The following is a 26,139-nucleotide window of genomic DNA, read 5'->3' as shown; positions in this document are numbered from 1 at the left end:
AAAAGGACTTTGAAGAAAAATTACTTACAATTGCAAATTTGAGGGGAAACTAAAATAGATTTTCCAAAACCGTTCAGCTCTAGAATATAGAAACTTGTAATAAGTAAATGGTTGCCGTGATATGGCTTAAAACACAGAAAATTACAGCCACATATTACAAATGGCTATTTAAAAAACAACAACATTATTTTATTAACTATGACAAAAATTAACACTAAATGTATCTTTAGTTAAACCCAAATGACAGTGATTGTGACAGATGCAGTCTGGCAATAAACCCCAGTGTGCCTTAATTGCTTAATTTAATCAACAATAAACTCAAGAAAATTAGACAATCAAAAAAGCAAAAAACTTCATGAATTATTTAATATACGTGTTACATTTTACAAGTTTACTTTGTGCGGTGAATACTTGCTATTAGCCGAAAACATAACTCAGCATACTGCTAACTAAAATAAAAGATGTAAAACCATCAAAATAGTAAATCAAATTAGAAACTACATTGCTTGAATAAAAGTATGACATTCGCAAGGTTTAGGATAGTTTTACTACAGAGCTAGATCGGTTTAATGGAAATCAAATGCAATTCAATTCCATAGACTGACTCCAGTTGTTTCTGGCTCAGTGATTATTTTTGGATCTACTGTACATAGAGTAGAATTTGATATTCAAAAAAGCTAATTATTAAGTAAAGTATTGTAAATTTGGTGAAACTACACAATATTTTTAATTTGTTATCATTGTGGCCAGACCCAATGTAATAAATAAAATAACAAACATAAAACAGTGGTAAAGAATAAAAAGCAACCAAGCCTGCTTCAAAATGAAGCGTGTATCCACTCCATGAATAATAAATCCTGCAGGAAACTTTTATAGGCCGAGCCAAAGGCAAGTCTCAAAAGCCTACCAAATCAGGCTGTGGAGAGAACGCTGCTGTTTGATTTGGTGCCCTGACACAGTACTGTTCACGAAAACCTTTCACAGGGACTGATCGTCTATCTTCTCCCAATGGTGTAGCCTTTCAAGATCAATATGTACCAGTAGCTCCCCAAAAGATAAATTGTACGTTGGTCTTTAACAGATTGGGTTATTTTGGAAGCATTTGTAGGGCTCAGGACAGGAGCAGCTTTGGTAGGAAATGGTCACCATCTCCCTTTGCATACTCTCATATGTATTTACTTTTAAAGATTCTAGGGTGGTCTTACTCAACTTCCACAGACAAAATCTGCATCTCCATTACATTCCAGTCCATTTATGGCTATTTTACTACCAAAATGTGCCAATAAGATGCAAGTGCATTATTCTTAACAATTGTGTTACATGAGAACCCTAGCATCAGCTGAGCTGCTTGCTGTGGCAGGCCATGTGTGGAATGTAAGGGTCTGAGGCATATCAAACATTTTCTTCTGTGGTTTTTTAGGGGCTAGAACTCCCTTTTCTTGCTCACTGCAATCCTGGGGCTGTAGGCTCACCACGGTTACCAAATAAGGGCATTGGGAGAGGAATGCTGCTTTCAACAGGAGAGCATCTTTCTTTCCTTCCATTCGTTGTGAAAAGACTCCAGTTTTTTTTTTTTTTTAGGCCTTAGCTTCAGTTCACATCCTGCTATCTACTGGGTGAAAAATAACGGGTGATGTCATTGACTCTCAGGACTTGAAATCTGCAAGATGATACAGATGTTTAAACCGCCAACTAGGAAAACAAGCCACTCCTCACTCCTGCCTATGAGTAAAACAACCTATGACAAACTAGCCTTAGTCTAAGTAAAAACCTAATGTATATGAAACTAAATTAAAAGCACATTAGCTTAACCCTACAACTCTCGTACCTGGATCTATCTGCTGTATCGAGCAGGTTTCTGCGATAGAGGAAATAACACAACAAACAGATCACTATGATTCCTAACGCTACTGTACTCCCATTCGAGTCGAGGTAGATGACCACGCAACTATGTGCTACTACCTAGTTCAGTAACTACTACCTAGTAGCTATCTATCTATCCACCTATCTAATTAGCTAGCTAGCTCTCTATCTCCCTCAGAGCTCATATTTCATAGCATATCATATCATCTCTCTATCACATTTAGTATATTACTTGACTAAAAACCATTGCAAACCAAAACTAATTCAATTGTATCAACTGTCAAAATATAATTTCTACAGAACACAGATTAAAGTTGATGGAAACATATTATTTTTTAATATATGATTTTCTTTTTATGATGCTGTGTGTGGTGTAGTGGGTGTAGTGTAAGAAATAGGGGTGCACCGATCACAATTTTCTGGCCGATCCCCGATCTTTTAAAAAGTCTGACTTGCCAATCCCGATTTTTGCCGATACCAATTTTTTTCATTACAAGCAAGATATACCTTCAGTGTTCCAATCTTGTTTTATTGGAAAACATTGAACAATATCGGTAAAATAATACAAATGGGTTGTTTTAACTGTTCATGAAGTAGTTCTCTCAAATAAAAATGAAAACCCTATTAGTCAATCACCAATCTTCCAAAATTAAGGAAATCAGGGCCAATAAATCGGCAGGCCGATCGATCGGTGCACCCCTAGTAAGAAATCACATTTGCCCCCAATGGAGGTCGGGTCATTGGGCAAACATGGATGATGAGCCCGATGACAAATAGACCATTAAACGTGCCGTTATATGTGCTCTAAGGGTTTGGAGAGCTACTATCTTAGGGGTCCAGAACACTAAGCAGCCATTTTTCTGACCCAGTTTTCCTGCCTTGTGGAATAGATGAAAAGACTAGAGGACAATGAGGCTGCTAGTTTTGGAATCATTGGTACAATGAGAGGAAAACACAATTGCACGCCAGCCTGGGTGTCACTGGAAACAGAGTGGAAACAGGCATGTACTATTGTAGTCACTGGTACAACAGAAATGTTGACTTACTTACCCTACACTATCTAGACTGACTATTAAGAAGCTGTGCTTACATTTTAAACACAGAGCCCCCCGTGAACTAACACTTGACAATAGTTTAGCAGGGCCCATTTGTATGAAAAAGTTCAGATATTTAAAATTCATGCATTTTAACCAAACTGTGAGCTCCCAATGTTTACACTTGAACCTGACCAGCCAGTATGTGGCGCACAGGAAAACTTTTTCCACACTACCATACTATATATGAACCATGTTTATCTGACGTGTTTTAGTACTTACTGATTCATCCAGGGCAAAGCGCAGACAGCCATGTTCGTACAAAACAAAAAATCTCCGTTGCCATTTCTGTTGGGGGGGGGGGGGGGGATGGGGGAATACAACATTATTGAAATGTTGACATATATAAGTATATAAGTTAACGGTTTATGAATATACAAATTGGATAAGGAGTAGATTTTAACATGACAATGCCAAGCCCCAATAACATTGTTGCTAGTGATCAAGATTGTAGTTGGATGGCTTGACCAACACTGTTATTCTTCATGACTGTGCACATGCAAAGACGATTGTGATCCCAAGATAATTTTCCATGTGCAGCGTATATTTGGCTTTTGATGTTGTATAGATCAGATTTGGGGTGGCAGTCTGAACAAGGCCTAAGTGACCAAACTGTCCATACTGCAGTCGCATCGGATACATATCCGATTTATAGCCACAATACAAAAAAAGCCTAAATCTGATCAAATAAAATAAAAGAATTATACTGAAAAAATACATTTAAAAAATCTGATACATATCATATATGGGGGTAAAAAACAGGAATTGACCTGCAGTGTGAACTTGGCCAAACAGAGGCTTTCAAACCACAGAACGTGTACCAACCAAGGGTGTTCCAATCAGGATTTTATGCTGCAGATTCCGATCATCCATGAGTGACATCGGCTGATATTGATTCCAATCACATGGATTAGCTGCAAATTTTTTAATATTAGAGCTGTTCACTAACAAATTTTAGAGCTGCTCACTAACAATTATTTTAATAATCATTTAAATCTAATGATTATTTTAATAATCATTTAAATTGGTCAATTATTTTTTTCAAATTTCCACCCCTGTATTATACAAAAACAAGACATTATTTCAAATTGACAGTGCAGAAAATATACAAACATACAGTATATTATGACTCAGTTACTGGTTTGGTCTGTAACATGCAGTGCCGATCACGTACTTTTCCACAGAAATCGGCCAAAATCAGAGCACCAATAATAACTATCAAGCATGGTGGCTTTGGCATCATGCTCAGGGGTCCATTTTGATGGTGCACACAAGTTTAATGTAATAATGAAGACGAACAAATTCACCACTATTGATAGTGGTTGTTAACATGTTTCTAAGTCTGCATGACCACTAAGAATTGTCAAATGCTACTTTGTAAAATGTGCCTGTGCTAGTAACAAAGGTTTCATGATGGTGAAGGTTTTATATAAAGTTACTATCTATTACAGTGAATGCACTTACCCGCGATCGCTGCATAGGATTGTCAAAGTCGGTTCCCTCAGGAGCCAAGCACAACCATCCACCATAAATCGGCTTAGCCTGTAAAAGAAGGAGAGGGAGGGAAAAAATACCCATTTAGGTAATAATTAAAACTTGGTAAGAGTGTGCAAGCTGAGGGGGATGGTAAAAGGAGAGACAGTGTAAATATGAGAGAAGCCTTTTGGGCTCCAGATGTTGCATCTGTCTATGCATCGCATTTCGAAGCCACACAAACCAGCAGGCCTTTTTGTGCAATCAACTCTGTTTGATGAAACGTTAAGGAGCCTCTTTTTTCCCATTTTTTTCCATGGCAAACAAGGACCAATGTGACAAATAGAGTAACCGGTGGCATACTCAAAATAAACTAAATGTATCTCGCCATATGCTCGATGATTCTACTTATGACCACAAATGTACTTCATTCTATAGTAGGATAGTTCAAAAGAAGTGTGGATTCTGGTAATCCTAGATCAAAAAGCCCTCATTGCAACACCATCTGCTTTTTAACAAACCAAAAACACCTCTTACACAGTAAAAGGGTCTGATCATTACTCAATTATAATACTGGCCCCTTTCTGCTATGTGTCAACCACATGCCTGCCATAAAACCTACCATACCTGTATATATTTCATGCTTCAACTTGTATGGCCATGTCAGAGTGAAATCAAGTTGAAGGATGAGACCGGAATCTAACAATACACCCTATTCCAGTTTTGATAGTCAGTATTATGTAAAGTAATTTGTATTGTAATACACGCCCCATACAAAGCATTTATTATCACTTTCTGGTTTAGTGTTGGTTGAAGAGAGTGTTGTCAGCAGTCAGCCTATTTTAGCAGAAATGATGAAGACATAAAGATCCAGAACAGCAAACAAATAAAATGTCTGCAAACAACCAATCAGTGTGTAATAAAACAACAACCACACTACATGCATGTGTCAAATGAACAACAATTGTAATTTACAAATGTGTAGATGGCTTTATGTGGTCTGCTTAGCTTCATCTCACTACATATAAACACTACATATGAAAATGGCATACGTTATCATACAACATGCAAAGTCTGCTAAATATCTTTCATCAGTTATACAGCTCTGTTGTTAGAGCTGGGTTCACACATTTGCCAAGCCATAGCTTGTTCATTTGATGACATGCTACAGACCTAGGACATACCAAAAATTCTCTTCAGTGATTACTGAGCAATTCGATCTGTATCACGAGTCATAGGTCACGATTTAATACAATACCGATTAATCCCAATACGGATCTATAAATTGATTATTGCGATTTCCCCCCCACTCAAATTTAGAAAATAATAATCAGTAAACTTGTACACTGTAAATTTTGTATGAAAATGTATTTCAGGCTTATAATAATGAGACACTGTATTTAACAAACAGGTTGCAATCTGTTTCATGTCTGAACAGCATTGAAATAAAAATATTAAGGCTTAATGTTCCACTAATATAACATTCTTCCATGCTTAAAGTGTAAACACTAACCCCAATTAAGATGTTTTTTTGAATATTTCCACAAAAAATTTATGCTTAAACATCGATTCTGCTGCATATTGAATCTATACGAGAATTGCACGCTGTAATATTATATAATAACTGTAATATATGTAATTGCTGAATTGATTTTTTTAACACTCCTAGTTTCAACCATCAACGGGACACCGAAGCCAGCTTAAAATTGAAGCTGATAAGACCGTTTTAAAATAAGATGCGGCAGATGACGTGTCTAAATTCAGCAAATTACAATGGAGGATAGCTATGCACCTGTGTTGTCCTCTCTCTTTTACCATTCCAATTGGCAAGCCAATACAAACTTTAGTTAGTTGGCAAATCAACAGCAATTTAAAAGTATCATTGATACAACTTTACTTGATTAAAGCATCAGCATAACTGAGTAGTATGATAGTGGGTGCTAGTAGTCATTTGAAGAATACTTAGCAGAAAGTAAAACAGTTTTGCACAGACTTAAATTATGTGACTCATCTTTTAAAAGAAAAATAAACAAGTAGCTTTAAAGAAGCCTTGAGCCAACGATATTATAATTTTAGTATTTATTTTTTATTTTTAAGACTGACATTTGGTTTATCTTGTAATCACAGAATAGGTACTATAGACTTTCATTATGGTACACTATGGGCATGCAATAGCTAAGAAGGGACCATGTTCTCTTACACACTCGCATGTCTAAGCTTGTTTATACTCAATAAACCGATGTGTGATTATAGGTAGCATGTGGTTATTCTGGAATCACAGACATGAAATGAAACAATAGTAGAAATACTGACAAAACTGCCAGTAAAGTAAAAAAAACACAAAAAAAACAGAAGTCATAAAATTTTACCACAGAAAAGAGTGTTTTAACAGGCCAAACTAGGTAGTAATTAGAAAATAAATAAATAAATAAATAAATAAATAAATAAATAAATAAATAAATAAATAAAGCCAAGTATGATATTTTTGGAACTAAATTCACTCCGGAATATAAATCAAACAAGTGAAAAATATGCATCAAAAAGAAGGTGAAAAAAACCAAGTCGCTCCAGTGTATAAGTCGCATTTTTGGGGAAACGTATTTTCCAAAAACCAGGACCAAGAACAGTAGAGCTCTGACTCGCACCCAAAATCCCCATTCCCTATTCGTTAATGTTCGGAAATACGCTCCGAGCATGCACTGCTTCTCTCCGTTGGGTTCAGAAACTCAAGAGTGTTGTTCAAATGTGCCCCAAAAAATGACTGTAGGTCCCAGTGCATAAGGCAGTACAGATGCAAACAGTTCAAACATGAGCTGCTGATTGATAACATAGATTGCGTTTGGAAATTAATGAGAGGGGCGCGTGCCCTGCCTCACTCAACACACACATTCTAGATAATGGTGTTAGATTAGGGCATCAGAGTAAATTTCCAAACACTGATTCTAACTACGCAAACATTTTTCTTTTTAGTTTAATATGGCTTACCTTAACTAGAATCCCACGTCACATTGTGACAAAAGGTAGAATCCTGTCAGTTATTGTGCATTTTACAACTGTAAATAATCCATACTTTCGTTACTTTTGTCGCAAACTTGCATTACACAGTAGATGCCATGACAATAACTTCATCCACTTCCAGTTTATTGTGAAGTAGAGTGGTGTTAGGGCGTCAGAGTGAATTTCCCAACACACCCTAGGGAACGGGAATTTTGGGTACCAGTCGCGTCGCGGAAGTTCTGAAATGGACAACAGGGATTTAAACGACGCACATGAGGACTTTGAATCAGTGGAACGGTTCCACTTTAAAGAGAAAGTCAAACCAAACATTTTCTGTACAATCCTACTAGCCGCAAAATCTACCAATTTTATCCATCTCAGGGGGTGACCATTTTGCCACTTGCTGTCGAATGAAAATGGCATCACAGTTGCTCAGGAGGGCTCAGGTAACGACCAATCATGGCTCAGGTTGCGAATGTCACATTACCAAACTAAGAAAACAGGTGAGCTGTGATTGGTTGTTAACTTGTTACCTGAGCTCTGTGAGCAATTGTGATGTTATTTTCAGTCGAAAGCAGGTTGCAAAATGGCTGCCCCCTGAGATGGATAAAAATGGGGATGGATTTTACTAAATAACTCATATTTCACAAATGTAATATTAATCAGTCTTGAAAATAAAATTTTGGGGGTTGACTTTCCCTTTAAGCAAAGTAATCACTTTTAGTAGGCACAGAGGTGGCAAATCCAGGTCCAGAAAGTATAAACCCTGCCACCACAGTTTGGCTTTAGCTCCTGATGCTAGCTAGCTCCCCAAAAGGTAAACAAGCACCATGGGAGCTAGCTAAAAGGTAAACAAGTACCATAGGAGCTAGCTAGCTAGCACCTGGGGCTAAAGCTAAACTGTGGCAGGGTTTTTACTTTCTTGATCTAGATTTGCCACTGCTGATTCTGTCATAAATCAAAAACATTTGACAATAAATGCTATGAAATTAGTGAACAGACAACTTCTCAATGAACTGCTTAGTTATTGTGAACATGTTTATGGCTACTGCAAGAATAGCGTTTTGGAGGTACATGAGTGTAAGAACTGAATGGATGTAGAGGAAAGCCTAAAAGAAGGACTCGGCCAACAACAAAAAGAGATGTAATTTTACTTCTCCTGTGTGTGCCTCTCCATTCCACCTGTACCATGAACGTTCCTTCCTAATATTGTGAGTCTTACTGCAATATTGTGAGCTTTCTCATGATATGGTAAATAGTGATAAAACTGAACCGTGAGATTTAGAGTCATTTTAATGGTAGAGTTATGGCATAATGTATTTATAATTCATGCTGATAGACAACTTTAATCTCATTAAAGTTAAAAAGCACCTGAAGATAACCCACACAAGCACATAAATGTTCACCTCAAGTCATTTTAGTATGATCATAATAATAAGCCTCCCAACAAATAAGCATTGGAACATTTGGTCCATATTATACTGTATCTACAGGCTTGATATAACCTGAGTTAGAAAAGCAACGTCTAACTCTTTTAGACCTCTACTCCCATTTCCCAAAACCCACACTTCCTTTCTCTCCATGTGACTCCGACTCCCACTCTTAATCCCATCACATCCATCTAGGCCTTTACCCACCTCTCCCACATACATGTCAACTTTAGCCAGACAGCCTTTTCAATCACTGCCTCGCCTTCTATCACCTAACCCTGGCAGTGTGATCAATTCCACAAGCCCAAGTGAAGAGGGAGATAGAAAGGTGGAATTTGTGGCGGCATTATAACTCATTTTAAACTATTCAGACTGTAATAAAAGCACTTCTCCAGAGCCCACCCCCGAATTTAACCTTTCTTCTAGTATTCTGACAGACATTGTTTGTATTGGATAAAAAAAAATTAATTTAGTGCACATCTTTTTCCATGGCTTTTCCATGTGTGCTACCACTTTCAAATGGGATTTCTTAAAGGGACCATTCTATCACAAATCTCTTTTTTCTACTGTTTGATGCATGTCAAAAAGAGTCTGAGTCTGTGTGATAGGTTAAAAGTAAACATATATGCTGTTTGTAATTTGCATGCAATAGCCTTTGAAAGATAAAACATCCAGGCAGACCGCGCTGTTGGGGGATTTGTTGTCGGCCACATTGCATCCTGACGTTGGCATGGCAGGGACCAATCTCCCCTGGAGGAAAAATTTCCCACCTTGATGTTGATGCCGGGCAACCTTGCGGCTGCAAAGCGAGCATTTTGAGGGGAACTGAGCACAACAGCACGAACTGAGTTGTTTTTCTAAATTTTCTCAATGTATATTATACATCCTTACTCAAATAAAAAAATATATTATTAATAATAATAATAAAATTCCAGTACACTACACCCGCATGGTAAAGGCGCACGACCCTGCAGCCACCAGAGAGGACTGAAAACAATGTGTTCATATAGTCCGGAAATGTATTTGTAGCGTGTGTGAAAGCTTAGGTTGTCACCCTGCACAAAATGTACCCAACACAGCACAATCCTGGCCCGCTGCATTTCAATAAAGCCAAGACAATGAAGAGAGGCTGCCAAAAGGCGCCCACAAATGGACAGCTACCAATAAGAGGAGACTAGAGCTGTTTTTCATATCAAATTAAAGACAACAGAGACCCAATTGGAGCGCAGCTAATTCATTTAATCAAATATTTTTTAAATAATAATGTGAAAACAGAGCGTACAAAAACACAGCTATTTCTGACCAATAAAAATAGCTTGAAAAGGGCATCCTTGTTTCAACTACAGATGTGCATATTTGCATTTTGCCCTGTACCGATTGATTCTAAAGTGACACCATATGGAAGGAAAAGTCATTCAGTCTTTAGATTGGCGACGCGAACAGTCAATTTGAAGAAAAAACTGGATGGACTTTTTTGGGGTGAGCACAGGGGCACTCAGACATGTCTTCAATGCTGTGCTCAAGAAATCAGAAGTCAGTACTCAACTAGACATGCTGAGGACGGAGTATGCAAAGTAGGAAGACGAGAGAGAGGACCGGGTCACCAATCTTATTTGCATTTTGAAGAACTGTTAATATTCTGAATTAGGTTTAATAAAGATTGATAACATAGGATTATTTGGATTTTTTTTTTATACTTGAATACTTTTGTGGAATACTTAATGCGGCCCAGACACACCTAGACCCTATTTCTACTGCCACCCGCATAAATTGTGTACTTTGAGACCCGAGATCTAAATGGTCCGAAAGTATTACCTTAGATGGTATGACCCCTGTGAAATTGAAGACGTTCTATGAACTTTTTCAAATGCATTTACAAAGGATCCTATCGAAAGGAAAGTAATCAGCCTCTCTACACAAGTGTTACCAAACAGATGTAAACAGAGATTCCAACAAGTGATTACCACATGACAATGTGGACATGTGAAATGCTAACTAGCAATAAACGGTTTGCTCCTGTACATTTGGGCCAGGAGAGAAGAGGATGCTGACGTTGCTTTTTGGCACTTAAAGCTTCTTCAGGGGCCCATTCTGTATGGCCCCATCATCTGGGACCAATTACAAGACACACCAGAGACTAAACTAATGATCAGAGAGTGAAAGAGCATCTTAAAATACGCCTTGACTGCTGATGGTACTGCTGCACCAACTAAAATCTTTGCTCATCCATCAACCAAGTCTTACTTCAGCCTACAATGGGGATGTTTTCATGCAGCCAATAACCCTCTCAACACCTGAATATTGCCAATATTCTGGTTTTTAAGTTTTTTTTCTTAACCCGAATAAGACTTTTGTAACCAGAATATTTGTTTATATAATAGCAATCGGAATATCTCAATTGAACGAGGCATTGTTATCTGTTCTGCGCATTCTTGATTGGCAAGGAATCCTGGTCTTCTGAGTTCAGGAAACTTGCATGTGTGGCGCTGTCCCACTTACTAAATGAGCCCAACTTACATTTGAGGGGGCATCTAAAGCACCCCACGATTTAATTTGATTACGATTCAGGGTGCTATGATTTGATTATTGAACGATATGGACTAAAGGTTGCGGTAGATGATGACATTCATCAAGCCCTTTCAAAGCTGCGGGGAAGTTTTGACAGTCCTTCTATTGTTCGCCGGTTAGGAGCAACAACCGCCGGATTCTTCTCCGCTAACCTGGGGTGGAAACGCGAGAGGTGCTGTTACATGTTTCCCGCTAGCTTTTTATTCTGAGGAGAAAATCTGTCGCTCAGTAACTTCCACTGCCGCCATCCTCCTCTTGTGCGGGCGGCGGGCGTATCTTTTACTTCCGTGTGCTTGTCATTGTTATTATGGAAAATAATCGTTTTTGAACATTTATAAATTGTAATCAAATTGTCAAGTGTTGAATCGCGATGAATCCAATCGATGTTTTAGCACACACCTAGTGTATACATGCAATTATGCACACATATACTGTATGTCCGGGCATCTGGCCCGTAGGGCACGGAAAATACACTACCAGAGGTAAACAAGCATGAGGATTCAGCAAAGAACCACACTTTTGAAGCGTTGGGGAAAATGACTACTTCATTAGTGTGCTGATGTCTTTTATTGACCATAGAAAGTTAAAAGCGTCTATTTGCTTAATGACGTTGACTGTGTGATCAGGATATTCCAATTGATCACGATAACCATTTATACAGGAGTAACTCTGTCCGCTCAAGCATGAAAACGAGTACCCCGAATGTTTCAGAAACCGGAATTATGACCAGAACCCGAATATTGACTGCATGCGTAGTCACTGATGGCAATCACTCATACTGAAAGTCCTGAGAACCACACTGAAAATGAACATATATAATATTACAACATGGACCAACTAAAACTTGAATATCAGGTGAAATAGAAATTACGAAGTGGCTATTTTGCCATAATTGGCAACTCACCCCTTTGTGTTTTTTTTCTTTTTTCCCATGAATCGCACAAGAACTTCAAGTACAAATTCTACACTGGTGAGTGTGGTGCAGTGGGTAGAGCAGTCGCCCCAAATGTGCTGTGTCACAGGTTCAAATACTTTTTTTCTACCCCTTTTGTAAAATTATGTTTACAATTTCTTGCTGCCATGATAAATTTTCCACATTTAAAAGCAGAAGACATTATTGCTGCATTTGAAACGACGCAAAGTGTATAGGCCTACTGACAACTCTGCTCTGGGGGTTATGGTTAGGTTAGTAATGCCGATAAACGATATGAAAACTTCATAAAAAAAGAGAGAACTGGGTGAAGCAGACAGGAACCATGCACAGTGCGACTCACGGTATGTCGCCCATTCACACCAGGCCAGCTCCAGCGATTGACCAATCAAAGCCGTTAATGGCAAAATAACGATAGCAGGAGAGTTGCCGGTCACGGCAAAAATAACCACTGCCTAGAAATTATATACAGTGGATTTTGCGAATCATCCATTAGATAGTTTATTTGGTTGGAAATGTATTTTAATTGCGCACAAAAGGCAAATTTTCAAGTAATAATATTGAATGTAAAAGGTGCACAATGTTACAGTTTCCTAAAAGAATACATACCTGTGTTAAATCCTGATCAGTCAACAGATGCAACTCCCGAGGTTTGAAGCAGTTCTGACATTTGCTTTTGTTGAAAAAGTTCGCCTGGAATTTCCTACAGGAATTTTCTTTTGCGGTAGACATCATCTTTCACCTTGTTGACGTTCTGCCCGATGTTCTCTGGGTGACTTTAATCAGCAGTAGAATTGTAATCCTGCTGTTTACTCGTCTCTCTTCTACTCCAACTTTGAAAACGACCAGGCGCTCCCATGCATTTTCCAAAACCAATAACCACAACCGGCTTCTACTTCATCCAGTTGTTCTCATACCCTTATATGTCTGATTGTTTTTATCCAACTCCTTTCCCCCCCAGAAATAATTAGCTGCCATCAAGCCACCCTGCTCATCACTCAATCAGTGATGAATGCTTCTCAGTCAATGGCTCACAAACCACAAAGCGAGCGAGAGGAGGCTAATATCCTGTTAGCTCGCCAGTGTGTCTCCAAATCAATAACGTGATGGCGTAAGCCACAAAAACAAAGTTAGCACACTTGTATGGCCATCAAGTTTCGACGCGATAATGTACAATAGGCGACACCTAACTTCCACGTGAACAAGTGGGGGAAAAAATGCCTTGCAATCAGACAGCAGGTTATTATCCCAGTCGCAGGCGTTGGTCCATGCGAAGTTCACCCAGGCTATTAGCCAGCCTGCTAGCTCGCAGATACGCTAATGCTAAAGAAATCCTGTCCCAGTCGGCGTCTTCACTTAGCTTTAAAAAAAAGAAAAAGAAAAGAAAAAAGATGTTCACAAACACCAAACAGCTCCAGTTGCTTTTTCTCCCCAAGATAAAAACTCGGCATGCAAAAAAAAAGAAAAAAATAAAGCACCACGCAACCAGTCGTAAAATAAGTGTTTAGGGTTTGCTTCCACAACTAGCTTGCCTAGCTGCAGTAGGTTTATTTTCTTCTTTCCCAAACGGAGCGAGGGGGTTGATGAGGAGCGACTTGGTTCAAGAGCCTGGAATGTTCTGAAATATCGCGAGATTTGCTCCATGTTGCCATCAAGAGACATAAAATAGTACTGTACCGTCAGCGTGATTAAGAATAATAGTTTATATTATATTATATTATATTATATTATATTATATTATATTATATTATATTATATTATATTATATTATATTATATTATATTATATTATATTATAGGGCTACCACTGCTACTATATTAAAATAAAAAATAAAAACTTTTCGGACACACTTCATATATTAGCTACATAAATAAAATTGGATGTATGTTTAAATTACTTTATTACACCCAGTGAGCTTTGTGCTGGATGTGATACATCAGGGGTGCTCAAGTTCGGTCCTCGAGAGCCCCTATCTTAGCCTGTTTCCATGTTTCTCTCCACTAACACACCTGATTCATGATCATTCATGATGGCATGGATCATACATTTCTTGAGTTACATTGTGAACTCTGAATGTCCTACATCACATTGAGAGTTGTAACTAGTGTAGGTTTCCACAGTATATCTACAAACGATTATAAGAATCTTACCTACCCTTTCTTTGTGTTATGCATCTTTGTAGATTCACAATTTTGGACACCAAGTTTGTATCGCATGGGTTGTTGTCAGCAGTATCATGTACGATATTAAATTAACATTCACATCCACTCACACAAAGCATTCATAAATAAAATAGTGCGATAGTACAACAACATTGTTCTATTGGAGCTAATAAAGTATTGTATTTACTTGCTGATTTACTGCTCATAAATAAAAACTTTGAAAAAGGGAAGGGAACTGTCTTCATGCTGGCAACAAGGGAGCATACTTCAAATAGCTACTGTGCACCATATGTGAGTATTCATGACTACTCCAGCAGTGGCTATTATAAGCAACAGGTTCTACTGGACACCAGCGGGTCAGAAAGACAAGCAGGGCGGCGTGAATAGATGGTGGACGTGGAGGGAGGAGAAGGGCCACTGTTACCTAACTAAAATTGGAAAAAACTGCAGCCAGTCCTACTGAGGGATTAGCTCCTTCCGCTGTGCTGTGAGTGAACCAAGAATAACAAGGATTACAGGTGTGTGTGTGTGTGTATGCGCGCGCTGTGTTGTGTTTTTTGTACAGCTTCTAAATGTGCTTTACCAACTCATCAGGGATGCCGCCATGCATGTGTCAGTCCAAATATGGATGGTCAGAGTTTATCATGGATATTGTATTAGTATGTGTATTAAAAATAAAAATACGTAAATTAAGAAAAATGCATTTATCCAGAGTTTATAATTGTGATCTTGAGATATCCAATGACAGCATTTAGGAGGTGGCACGGGGCAAGGAATTCTGGGGCAGGAGCTTGTCTAGAATATATTTAGCTGTTCTCCTTAAACACACTTTAAATGGTAAGTGTACTGGCATAGCTTGTAAATGGCTCAGATAAAAAAACAAAAGTGAAAATGAAAAACGATGAAAACACATAGGTGAAGTACATTTTATTAGTGCCATTAGTAAATTTGGACATGTGTAACAACTATCTAAATATAGACAACAATATGGAATTTTAACTCATATTATAATATCAACTGCACATGCATGCATTTTAAGTCACATGTTAACATTCTTAGTCACAAAAGTGTGAAAACAAGTTCATATGTAGACATTAACTTCTGCAATAAATGACATTACACGGCTCGACACTACACATGACATTACAAGTTGCACTACACGACTCACCTTAAAATGAAAGTCAAGCCAAATACTTTCTTTACAGTAATATGTTCTATGCAGCCCCACTCGTCAAAACGATGCATTCTGATTAATACTGCGTTTGTGGAATATGAATTCAGTAACAAGATCCACCCATTTTTATTCATGTCGGGGGGCAGCCCTTTTGTCACCTGCTGTCGACTGAAAATTACATCACAGTTGCTCAGGGCTCAGGTAACAACCAATCACAGTTCATATGTTTTCTGAGTTTGGTCATGTGACATTCGCAAACTGATCCGTCAGTTTTTTTTTTTTACCTGTTTAAATGAAGGAAATAAAAGCTGAGCCCTGAGCAACTCTCATGTCATTTTCAGTCAACAGAAAGTAGCAAACTGAGATGGATAAAAATGGGTGGATTTGGCTGCTTAATTAATATTGCACAAACACAATATTGAAGGGGAGGTTAACCCAAATGAATTCGAAACACGACATTCTAACTAATATTGCATTTGTGGAAGCAGTAAAATCTACCCCTTGTTATCCATCTCCGGGGCGGCCTTTTGCCACTTGCTGTCAACAGCAATGACATCACAGTTGCTCAGGGCTCAAGTAATGACCAATCACAGCTCATCTGTTTTCTAATTTTGATCATGTGACATTCGCAAGCTGATGTATTAATCAGAATGCCGATTTTCATACTTCTTCTGTTCTCACCCCGGAGAGTGTTCTCAATGAATGTTTGGGTGTGTTTCGTCTGTCATTAGTCTTCAGTAGATACAGGAAGTGACACCCCTTGAGAGACCTAAACTGGATCAGAAGTGTTCTGTCAACACGTTGTTATTGTTTTTGTTCTAACAATGCTACCACTTCCTCCCTTCTCTACAGAACATGGTCCTACCTTCAGTGATGGTCTTGCCCCTGCTGATCGTCATGGCAGCAGGGGTCTACTACATCTACAATGAGGTCATGCAGTACATGGCTAAGTCTTTAGTGCGGAACAAAGTGGTGGTGATCACTGATGCTGTGTCTGGTGTGGGAAATGGTAAATTATCACAGTTATTAGACTAAGAAACTTTAGTGGTTTTATTTGTTATTGGTTTAAGGACAAATACGTTTTTTTAAAACAGTTAAAATGCACAATTAAAATTGTAATTTCATTTTGTATTTAGAGATATGCAATTTTCACACACAAAAACATGATGCACTGTATTTACCGCCATCTTCAAGTAAATACTTCAAGCCAAGAATTATTCTCATGCACACAAACCAGACATTAAGAAAAATAAATGTCTATGTTAGTGTATTTCAGTTTTCGCTCTTTGACCCTTACTAGTGTATCTCATAACCAGTGATTGTTAAGTATTCTCCCTGTTGTCTTTCAGAGTGTGCACATCTCTTCCACAAGGGCGGAGCCAGGCTCATCCTGTGTGGTGCTAACTGGGATAAGCTGGAGTCTCTTTACGACTCCTTGACAAATGAAGCTGACCCCAGCGAGGTGAGGCAAACACATTTTGGATTTGATTATATTTGGCCAACTTCCAAGCAGATGCAAAAAATGGCATCTAAATGTTGAACATTTGGTGAATTCAATAACTTCAAGTCAGTAAGGATATTAGGGTTTAGGACAGAAGTAATACTGCCCAAATAGATTAGGTGAGCTAAACAGGTTGTGTCCTTGTTTTCATCATCATCCTCCCCTCTGTCCCCATTTCCTCAATCACCACTTCCTTCTCTGAACAACACAATGGCAGGACATCCTCTGTGACAGAAAGCTGTCCTCTATATTCAGTATATTTTACATGGGACTATACAGGGCACAACAGATGTTAGTTAATGAAACTTTTCATGGACAGACTAGTAACAAAAATGCTGTATGGACCAAAACTCTAATTTTACAAGAGAGCTGAAATCCATTTGGAAACTGTCAACTACAGTAATGCAGAATTTTTTTTTGTATTGTCAGTTTATTTGATTACAGCTTTTTTTTTGGTTTGGTTTTTCATAGATTACTTGTTGACTGGTGGTCACAGTTCAGTTACTTTAAATGTGGCCAGATCAACAGTGAAGAACAGTACACAGTAAATTCTGTTGAGTAAATTTGACACTATTTAGAGTAAATTTGACTCTATTTAGAGTGGGACCAAATATACTCAGTTTTAGAGTAATATATACACTTGGAAGAGAGTAAAATAAAGAATTGAAAAAAAAAAGAAGTAACTCAAGGGTTGAGAAACAAACTCACAACCTTCATCTTGGGAGACTACCACAGAACCACCAGAGCTATGCCCCTCCTACTGTTTGCTTATATCCAAGAGGAGACAAACATCGTTTTTGGTCTCTTGGAGTTTACGAAGATTCCAGATGACACGAGCGATATACTAACACACAGCAGGAGCTGCGTGGCTCTGGGAGTAGATCGGCTGTCTCCCAAGCTGAACGTCGGGAGTTTGTTTCTCAACCCTTGAGTGACTTTTATGGAATTTTTCAATTCCTTATTTTACGCTGTTCCAAGTGTAAATATTACTCTAAAACTGAGTCTATTTGGTCCCACTCTAAATAGAGTCAAATTTACTCTGCAGAATTTACTGTGCAGCACCTGATATGAGAACAGTTTATTGAACAGGACAACATTTTCAGCCAGAAGTCAAACTCGAGGAAAGCAGGAGATGTTCTCTGCAGTCTTTCAGCAAGCTGGCCATTAAGTAATATGCGAACAATTGAGCATTGTTACCACAGCAAGCCAAAACTGTTGTCATCTAAAATTAGGGGCAGCATTGTGGAATCCAGACCCAGAAAATAAAAAACCCTGCCAGAGATTGGCTTTAGCCACAGGTGCTTCTACTCAATTGGCAGGTAAACAAGCTCGTCTTCACCTGTTGAGAAGTACTTGTGGCTAAAGCAAATCTGTTTCTGGGTTTTTACTTTCCGGACATGGATTCCCCAATTCCGTCTTGAAGCTTCTGTTGTTTACAAGAAAAATCATGCGACCGATGAAAAACAAGGCCTCGGTTTATGTACATGATGTAATTGGTTCATTCAACATTTACTTATAGTTCCTTAACAAAAACACACTAAACATCTCACCATTTTATGAGTGTTGTCGTCATTTGTAGTCATGTCAGCTGTCGAGCTAGAAATGTGTTAGTGATTTAACTAGTCAGAGATGAATATTAGGAGTGTCAAGACAGATGTGTATGATGACTAGCAGGTTTCTGTATTTTGTATATCACAGGTGTCAAGGCCCAGAGGTCAGATCTGGCAAGCCACATCATTTTATACTTGTATGTGTGGTGCTGTCCCGCGAAAGAAAATCATGTCTTTCAACTTTCATGATTTTTGACAACATTTCTACCAAAATTCCAAATTCTGTTATTATTATTATAAATAGTAGCGTTGAGGTTTTTAATTGATTTTTTAAACCATTTTTAGAGCAACTTGAATTAACGATTATCCTTTACTTTTTGTTTTGTTGTTGTTGTTCTGTTGTGTATATCTAATATTATGATTAGATTATTAAACATTTTTGGCTTTACGTAAGCCGTAGCTACAATGTGGCCAGGCACAAAAATTATCTTGACACCCCTGGTGCATATGAATATGTGGAATATGCTAACTTGTGTTGGAGCATCAAATTTGAAATCGCTGGAACATGAGCGGGATCCCCCATATGTTAACAGTTTATTTATATAGCTTGTCCGTAGTATTGATTGTACTTATCATATCATGCCTTTTATGCCATAATTGCACCAAGTGCTGCTAAAATAGCAATCTTGCTGGTCATGTTCACAGTCTTGTCCTTTCTAACTAACAATATTTTTCTTAGCTTTTTTACTTATTCCACTTCCATTCATTTACAGACATGCTGCACTTTTTTCGAATCCTGGTTTGGAACCACATTTGAAAGTTGGGTTTGAAATCCAAAATGGTGGTGAAATTACGGTCTTTGGGGGTTACACAAAATGTGCAAGAACACGGTGTTTCCTACTATTATTTTACCACACACAAGTACAAATTATAAGTACTTTGTAATCCTGGCAGCAAACACACACACCAGTTAGTGAGACACAGTACCGGTATGTCAAGTAACTAAACTGTGTGTCTTCTCAGACCTTTGCCCCCAAACTGGTTATCCTGGACTTTAGTGACATGGAGAGCATGGAAGACGTGATGAGCGAAGTGGTGGACTGTTATGGTTGTGTGGACGTGTTGATTTGCAACAGCAGCATGAAGCTCAAGGCGCCAGTGCAGAGTGTTTCCCTAGAACTTGACAGAAACATCATGGACATCAATTACTTTGGCCCAAGCACCTTGACCAAAGGTAATGTACATTATCTAGAGGATTTTCATATCAAATACACAACTCATATGCTTACGGAGGGTGTTCTCATTAAACTTTAACATCTCATTGTAATTAATAATGTTGCAGGAATTCTTCCCACCATGATTCCAAGAAGATCAGGACAAATTATCTTGGTCAACAGCATCCAAGGCAGACTGGCTGTCCCATTCAGAAGTTCCTGTGAGTTATAAATTATAATGACAAAAATGTATGGTAACTATCGCTACTTATTTGGCACACTGTATGTGTAACTGGTACCTAGGTCTTCAAGTTAAACACGTTTTTGACTCTTCATAAAAGAGGCAAGACTCTATGTGTATATGTTCATCTATACGATGAATAACTACATTTCCCATCATTCTCTAGAAATCCACATCTCTTGTGTCTCTTCTAAAGAGGGCACCTCCACTAGGTTTCCCTTAATTCCCCATACCAAGCCAATAATTTACATGTCATGATGCAAATATGAATGGTAAATGGGCTGAGCTTATATAACACGTTCTATGAAACCATTTCACTTCTGTTTTTGGGGGCTGTGTGGTAGGGGTGGGACACAACAGAATGCCGTCCGCTGCAGCCACACATATTGCACATAACAGAAAACACCATGTACAGCATTCGGAGCAGTTCAAAATCAACTTTCTTCTATGAGTCTATTCATAATAATCAGAGAAGCTGATTATTAAATGTTATGTATGCAAATCTGTGTGTTTTGCTAGAAGTTGGCTGTAACCAGGCATGGCTCCAGGGTTTTTTCTTTCCCAACCAATAGATGCATATGGGGGGTGAGAAAGTAATTTAGCCCTAGTGTAACATTATCCTTGGCTGGAACAGTTTTTGCTCAAACCAAGTAGTCAGAGGAATGACGAAAATGTCATTGTCATCAAGAGCCAGTACTCTGGCTCTGTGAGGACAAATCTGAAATCTGATTGGTTCAAGAAATAGTCTCATTGCTGATATACTGTATTTAAAGTAACAACACTACAAATTCTTAAGGCCCTTGGCACATTAGGTTGGTGTGGTAGCACATAGATGCTGAAATCTGATTGGACAAAAGTTGACAGTTTGGAAAAAATTAATACATTTTGCTGGAACAAATATTGGGAATCCTAATATTTGGGGTTAGGGTTAATTTAGGATTTATGCTGTAGATCAGTATTTCTGAAAGTGCTTAGGCCAGCAGAGAAGGCCTTGCCTGTCCACCACTGCTTCGGTCACATGCTCAAGTGCAAATATTGAATCACACTGGTAATCTGATTAGTGCTGTTTACAGAGTTCTTATTGTGAAATCATTATGACCAAGAAAATGTCTGTTGTTCCAAAATGTTTATCAAAGCACAGCTCCACACCTTTAATTTGGACTGCTGGCCATTCTGGTGATTCATATAAAATGCACATAAGGCTTGAAAAATGACATTATTTGAAATCAGCCTGTAGGCGTGCCATAAACAAAAGGAAAAACAGTATGTCCTCTGCGATGTTTTTGAATCCTCGCCTGTGTCTGCCTTTGCACCAATCAGACGCAGCCTCTAAACATGCAGTACAGGCCTTCTTTGACTGCCTGCGGGCTGAGGTGGAGGAGTATGGGATCACCGTGAGCACCATCAGTCACACTTTCATCGATGCCACTGTTCTGCCGTCTCCTGAGGAGCCTGCCTCCAATCCCAACAGTTTGGCTGCATGTGAGTAGAAAATCTGTTTTCTGTATGACCGCAGCAATTTACATTATTCTAAAAATATGGGCATATCTGATTTTGGATGTTCCACTGTAACTGGAATGATTCCTGAAAATATGTCATCGTTGATGGTTCTACAGCAAATAGTGGCTTTCTCTGTTCTATAGTTGTTGCCAGCCATCTGACCCACGGGGTGCGTCCTTCAGTGCTGGCCAATGAGATTATGCGGACGGTGAACCGGAAGAAGAAGGAGGTTATGTTGGCCCACCCCATTCCCAGGGTTGCAGTTTTTCTCCGATCTTTCCTACCCTCTTTCCTCTTTGCTGTCCTGGGTGCTGGAGTGAAGGACTCGGTCTTGGCTGAGCAGATGCAGTAGCAGAAAGGCTGAAGAAAACAAAAGGAAGCACATTCAAGCTTAGATTTTAAATTTTCTTTTGCCTGAATGTTCAGCTGTTTGTGATAATAGGAAGGTCAAAAGTGATGGTTGCAATTCATCCTCCTGTTAACAGCATATATTATAGTATGTACATGTACATGTATATATAGGCTACTTTCTTTCATTTGTTGAGTCATCAATCAACATATCAAACAAAATATAATTGATAACTTGTACTTGCAAAACCAATAAAATCAAAGGTGGTGGTCAAATGGTTAAATATTTGCATATTTATCTAATATCGTTTTTATATGTAAGACATTTTGGAAGACATAGCCGATACATAATACACATACATACATAGGTATTTTCCATGGTATTATCTATTGAAAAGTATAAATAAAAACTAAAAGACACATTAAACTGCATTGTTAATTATAAAAAGTATTACATCTGTTCTAAATAATCAGAAGATAGAGGTTTAAAAACTACAAACGTTATAATTTGTTTAGCTACCAAACAAACCAATGCAAATGAACTGGAAACGAGTACAGTATTAATACAAAATCAAGATAGATATAGAATAGAATAAATAATAAATCTAAGTATTGTCGACATGTGCTACTATTCTGAGTTATAAATTTAAGGTTTATAATCAATCGGCAGACAAGATGAACAGTTGCGGCAATACACAAACAATAAAATCACCAAAAAAGAAGAAGTAAATGCTGGATCAACAATCTAAAGTTCACAAATTTGAATTTCTTTGACCACGTAATAATTTTTTTTCGGTTGGAGAATCCTAACAAAGGACACACACAAATGAATTGTAAATGCACTGATATTTCCAGGGTCTGTTTTCCACAAACCACTAGGTGGCAGCATCGCATTTCCCATACAATGCTAAGTGTGTTTCGGTGACGAGATGCTGACGTTTCATGTACCGGTAGTCTGTCAGTGTAGGTATGATAAAGTGACGGTATAATTAGATCAGAATATTGATTTCCGCTAGTTTAATTTAATTTGATAGACTGATTACTTTTCTTGAGTTTGGTGAATTTTAGACGTTACTGCAATTACAGCATATTTTTTGCAATAACGTGAGCAAAACGACAAAAAAAAAAGGAAAAAGCAAGGAGTCATCTTTCCTTTATTCAATGTTTTTCAACAACTACCAGTGCGTATTCAAAGTCTGCCTTTATAAAACGACTATTAGAACAATTATCTGACACTTACCAATTGATTACATTTGATCAGTGTTGTTTGGAACATGTTCTTCTGCAACACAATTCTAGAATCAGTGCTTAGTCATTGGTGATGTCAGATTGATGATTTCTTATACGAAACATTTAGCCTATTGATGCTCTTTCTAATCAAGCATGTCTGACTACAACGTGCGTTTGTCTTTGTGTGCATGTGGACATTAAGTCCAGCTGGTAAGCGGGAAGCAGTCCTCTAGGTCACCGTCCTCTAGGGAGTTCAACATCCATTGTCTCCATGCCTCCGGACAGGAATGTGCCTGTGATGTTCACATGAATAAATGCAGTTCGATGACATTTGCGCGCGTCAAACAGGAAAGATTTTTGAAGAGCACTCAGCTGGACACTCTAAATTGCCATTCTTTTTTTTTTGGTGCTCTGCCACATTTGCACATGTCAGGCAGAATAGCCAAGTCATGTATGTTTCATTGCAAGATGGAGGGGGAGAGAGAGAGAGAGAGAGAAGAGAGAGAGAGAGAGAGGGAGAGAGAGAGAGAGAGAGAGAGAGAGAGAGAGAGAGAGAGAGAGAGAGAGAGAGAGAGCGAGCTGTATAACACTCAAGGTTCTAGTCAGATTTATATCAGAATAATGTATCGAGGTGTGCAGTAATCTGTCTGAATGATCTCAGCCTAATAGTTTCTCTCAATCATCACTCTCATCTCTCTGATAAGCAATATTTTGATATGGCCCAAACATGGCAAAGATGATTGTCCTCAAGCGATATTGAAAGTGATGCTTCCTGAATGTGCGTCATGACTTATATATGAGAATCGCCTCACAGGGACATGTGCAGCTCCGAAATGGTCTTTCTATGAGAGAGGTGATCACCCTTATCAATTTTTAAGGCCTAGGCTATTGACACAAACCTGACTTATGGAGGTTATGCGGAGGCCATGGTAATGATTCCCTAATCTTTCACATACAACACCATAGGGGCCAGGTTCTTACTTTAAATTATTGGTTGATAGCAGGTTTTATTGCTCCAATGGTTATTACACTAATGTCTGCACAGTGGGGTTCACTTTGCCCATCTGTTGTTTCACTGGATGTATAGGCATCGTGAAGTACTGTAACTGTTGCCCCACCAATGGGTAAGTTGTCACACTATGGGGTAAGATTTCACACTCTCTGTCAAAATTTACTATAGTCATTAAGCAAACTTAAACATAAAATAATATGAAATAGATTAGAGTTCTTAGGAACTGCTGGCATGTAGGTAATAGCTTTCAGCCTCAAATGCCTGTTTTGCTTCCCTTAAACATGAAATTTGAGGTTAAATTGAATTTAAAAAATAATAAAGCATTTTGGTTAATGAAATGGATGGTTCATCATGAAACTTAAACCAGTCCTGACATGTGGCATACTGTAGTTTCAACAACTGGAAAATACATTTTTAAACAATGGAACAAAACAAATTTCCTCACTCTTCAGACTCATCATCTGTAGGGCAATTCTGGCATAAGTAAACCGAGTTGCCAACGGTGCATTTTTCATTGACCCATTCTTTGCATATGTGACAACAAACCCCCAAATGACTGAGACAAGTTGCCCCAAACTACCATGTTGGCAAATACTTGCTCTAGTTTAAAGTTATCTTAAAACAGAGCAGTGACTGAGGCATGATAAGATGTCTGAATCTTTCCTTAAACAAATTCACATAATTTGCTGCTAGAATTTGTCTATGTACGACGCCTGTTTCAAAAAAGTTTACCTTGGGTTGTGCAAAACATATGGCACTCATCTCATCTTACAATGTGCTATTCTCTTCTCAGACAGTACACAACCCCTGACCATTAATATGAAGAAAACTAGTATTCCACTTTTTCGTTGCGCCCTCTGGTGGAGAAGAAAATTGCAATGTGACAATTTACCCGTGAAACAACTAGCCCCGGCGGTCTCCCCTAACTATATTAAGTAATTTTCTACTGTGCAATTAGGGTGCCATCATCATCATCACAAGTCCCCTCCTAGGTGTGGTGGAATCCTAGAAAAATTCAAAGTAAACAAAAGGCACTTGTGGAGTTACAGTACTCTAAATTAATCCTAGTGATCTTAAATCTAACGAGATTCCACAACATTTTGTTATTGTATTTCATTACAGGCTTTCTCTATGCCATTCAAATATTCTTTCAAAGTTTAATCGGAGCATTATATGTCTTATTTAAAAGTCCCATTCTTTGTTGATCATGGAAGACCTCCTAATCCCCCAGTCTTGTTTGGTTTAAAGATTACACATAATTAATCTGCAAGAGAAACTTTGCCTTAATCCTTGAAACATCCCAGCATGCTTTGCTTCTTATACCACGTCACCACAGAAACAGTTCCTCAGTCACACGACAAATTCCACGAGTATAAAACTGTGATGTCTGTCGCAGATTAAAGAGTTGTAATGTTGGTATATAATCCTTTGGTGTTCTTGCTATTTGGACAGAAAATATATTGTACTGTTTTTCATTCCCGTCAAACCAAGAGGAACCATGGAGATAATTATTTCACAAGCGGATGTTGAAGAGAGATTTAAAAAAAATCTGTCCAAAATTCTGGGAATAAGATTTACAGTTAGTCAGATTAAATCTCTGTGTGCACAAATGCACAAAAGCCAAATTTAAGCTTGAACCACAAAAGTGTACGTGGGTTTGATTTAGAACGGAAGTTATTGCTGGTTGTTAGAATGTCATCGTGTCAGCACAGTATTGATTAGTCCAGATCTAGCTGGAGATGTTAATAAAGTTGGAGTCTCCCAATTGATCATCTGCCTATTACAAATCAATATATTGCGTGGTAACTCAATGTCCAGTGTCAGGTACGGTGCTGATGATTTGATTACCTA

At 38.3% G+C, this 26,139-nt stretch overlaps 2 protein-coding genes across 5 annotated transcripts in view; one reads left to right on the top strand and one right to left on the bottom strand.

Annotated features, from left to right (window-relative positions):
• The window catches only part of mpripb (myosin phosphatase Rho interacting protein b), a 52,757-nt gene extending 38,801 nt beyond the window's left edge, over positions 1 to 13,956 (bottom strand). For all 4 annotated transcript variants that reach the window (XM_086065227.1, XM_086065226.1, XM_086065229.1 and 1 more), the window contains exons 1-3: positions 12,966 to 13,956; positions 4,422 to 4,499; positions 3,180 to 3,245 (exon numbers count right to left, since the gene is read on the bottom strand). In XM_086065227.1, the coding sequence (XP_085921353.1) occupies positions 3,180 to 3,245; positions 4,422 to 4,499; positions 12,966 to 13,091 (270 nt within the window). In that variant the 5' untranslated portion in view covers positions 13,092 to 13,956. The remainder of the gene's footprint in view (positions 1 to 3,179; positions 3,246 to 4,421; positions 4,500 to 12,965) is intronic.
• A 910-nt stretch (positions 13,957 to 14,866) lies between these two features.
• Positions 14,867 to 22,322, top strand: dhrs7cb (dehydrogenase/reductase (SDR family) member 7Cb). The gene is made up of 7 exons (XM_086064681.1): positions 14,867 to 15,036; positions 16,545 to 16,701; positions 17,042 to 17,154; positions 19,767 to 19,977; positions 20,086 to 20,178; positions 21,519 to 21,680; positions 21,842 to 22,322. The coding sequence occupies exons 2-7, from the start codon at positions 16,548 to 16,550 to the stop codon at positions 22,048 to 22,050; spliced, it is 942 nt and encodes a 313-aa protein (XP_085920807.1). The 5' UTR covers positions 14,867 to 15,036; positions 16,545 to 16,547; the 3' UTR covers positions 22,051 to 22,322.
• The last annotated feature ends 3,817 nt before the right edge of the window (positions 22,323 to 26,139 follow it).

Source organism: Leptonotus elevatus, chromosome 20, assembly GCF_054856555.1.
Source record: "Leptonotus elevatus isolate MCC_2025b chromosome 20, RoL_Lele_1.0, whole genome shotgun sequence".
NCBI lineage: Eukaryota > Metazoa > Chordata > Actinopteri > Syngnathiformes > Syngnathidae > Leptonotus > Leptonotus elevatus.
Note: the sequence above shows the minus strand (reverse complement) of the source record. Positions and strands in the feature narration are given on the sequence as shown.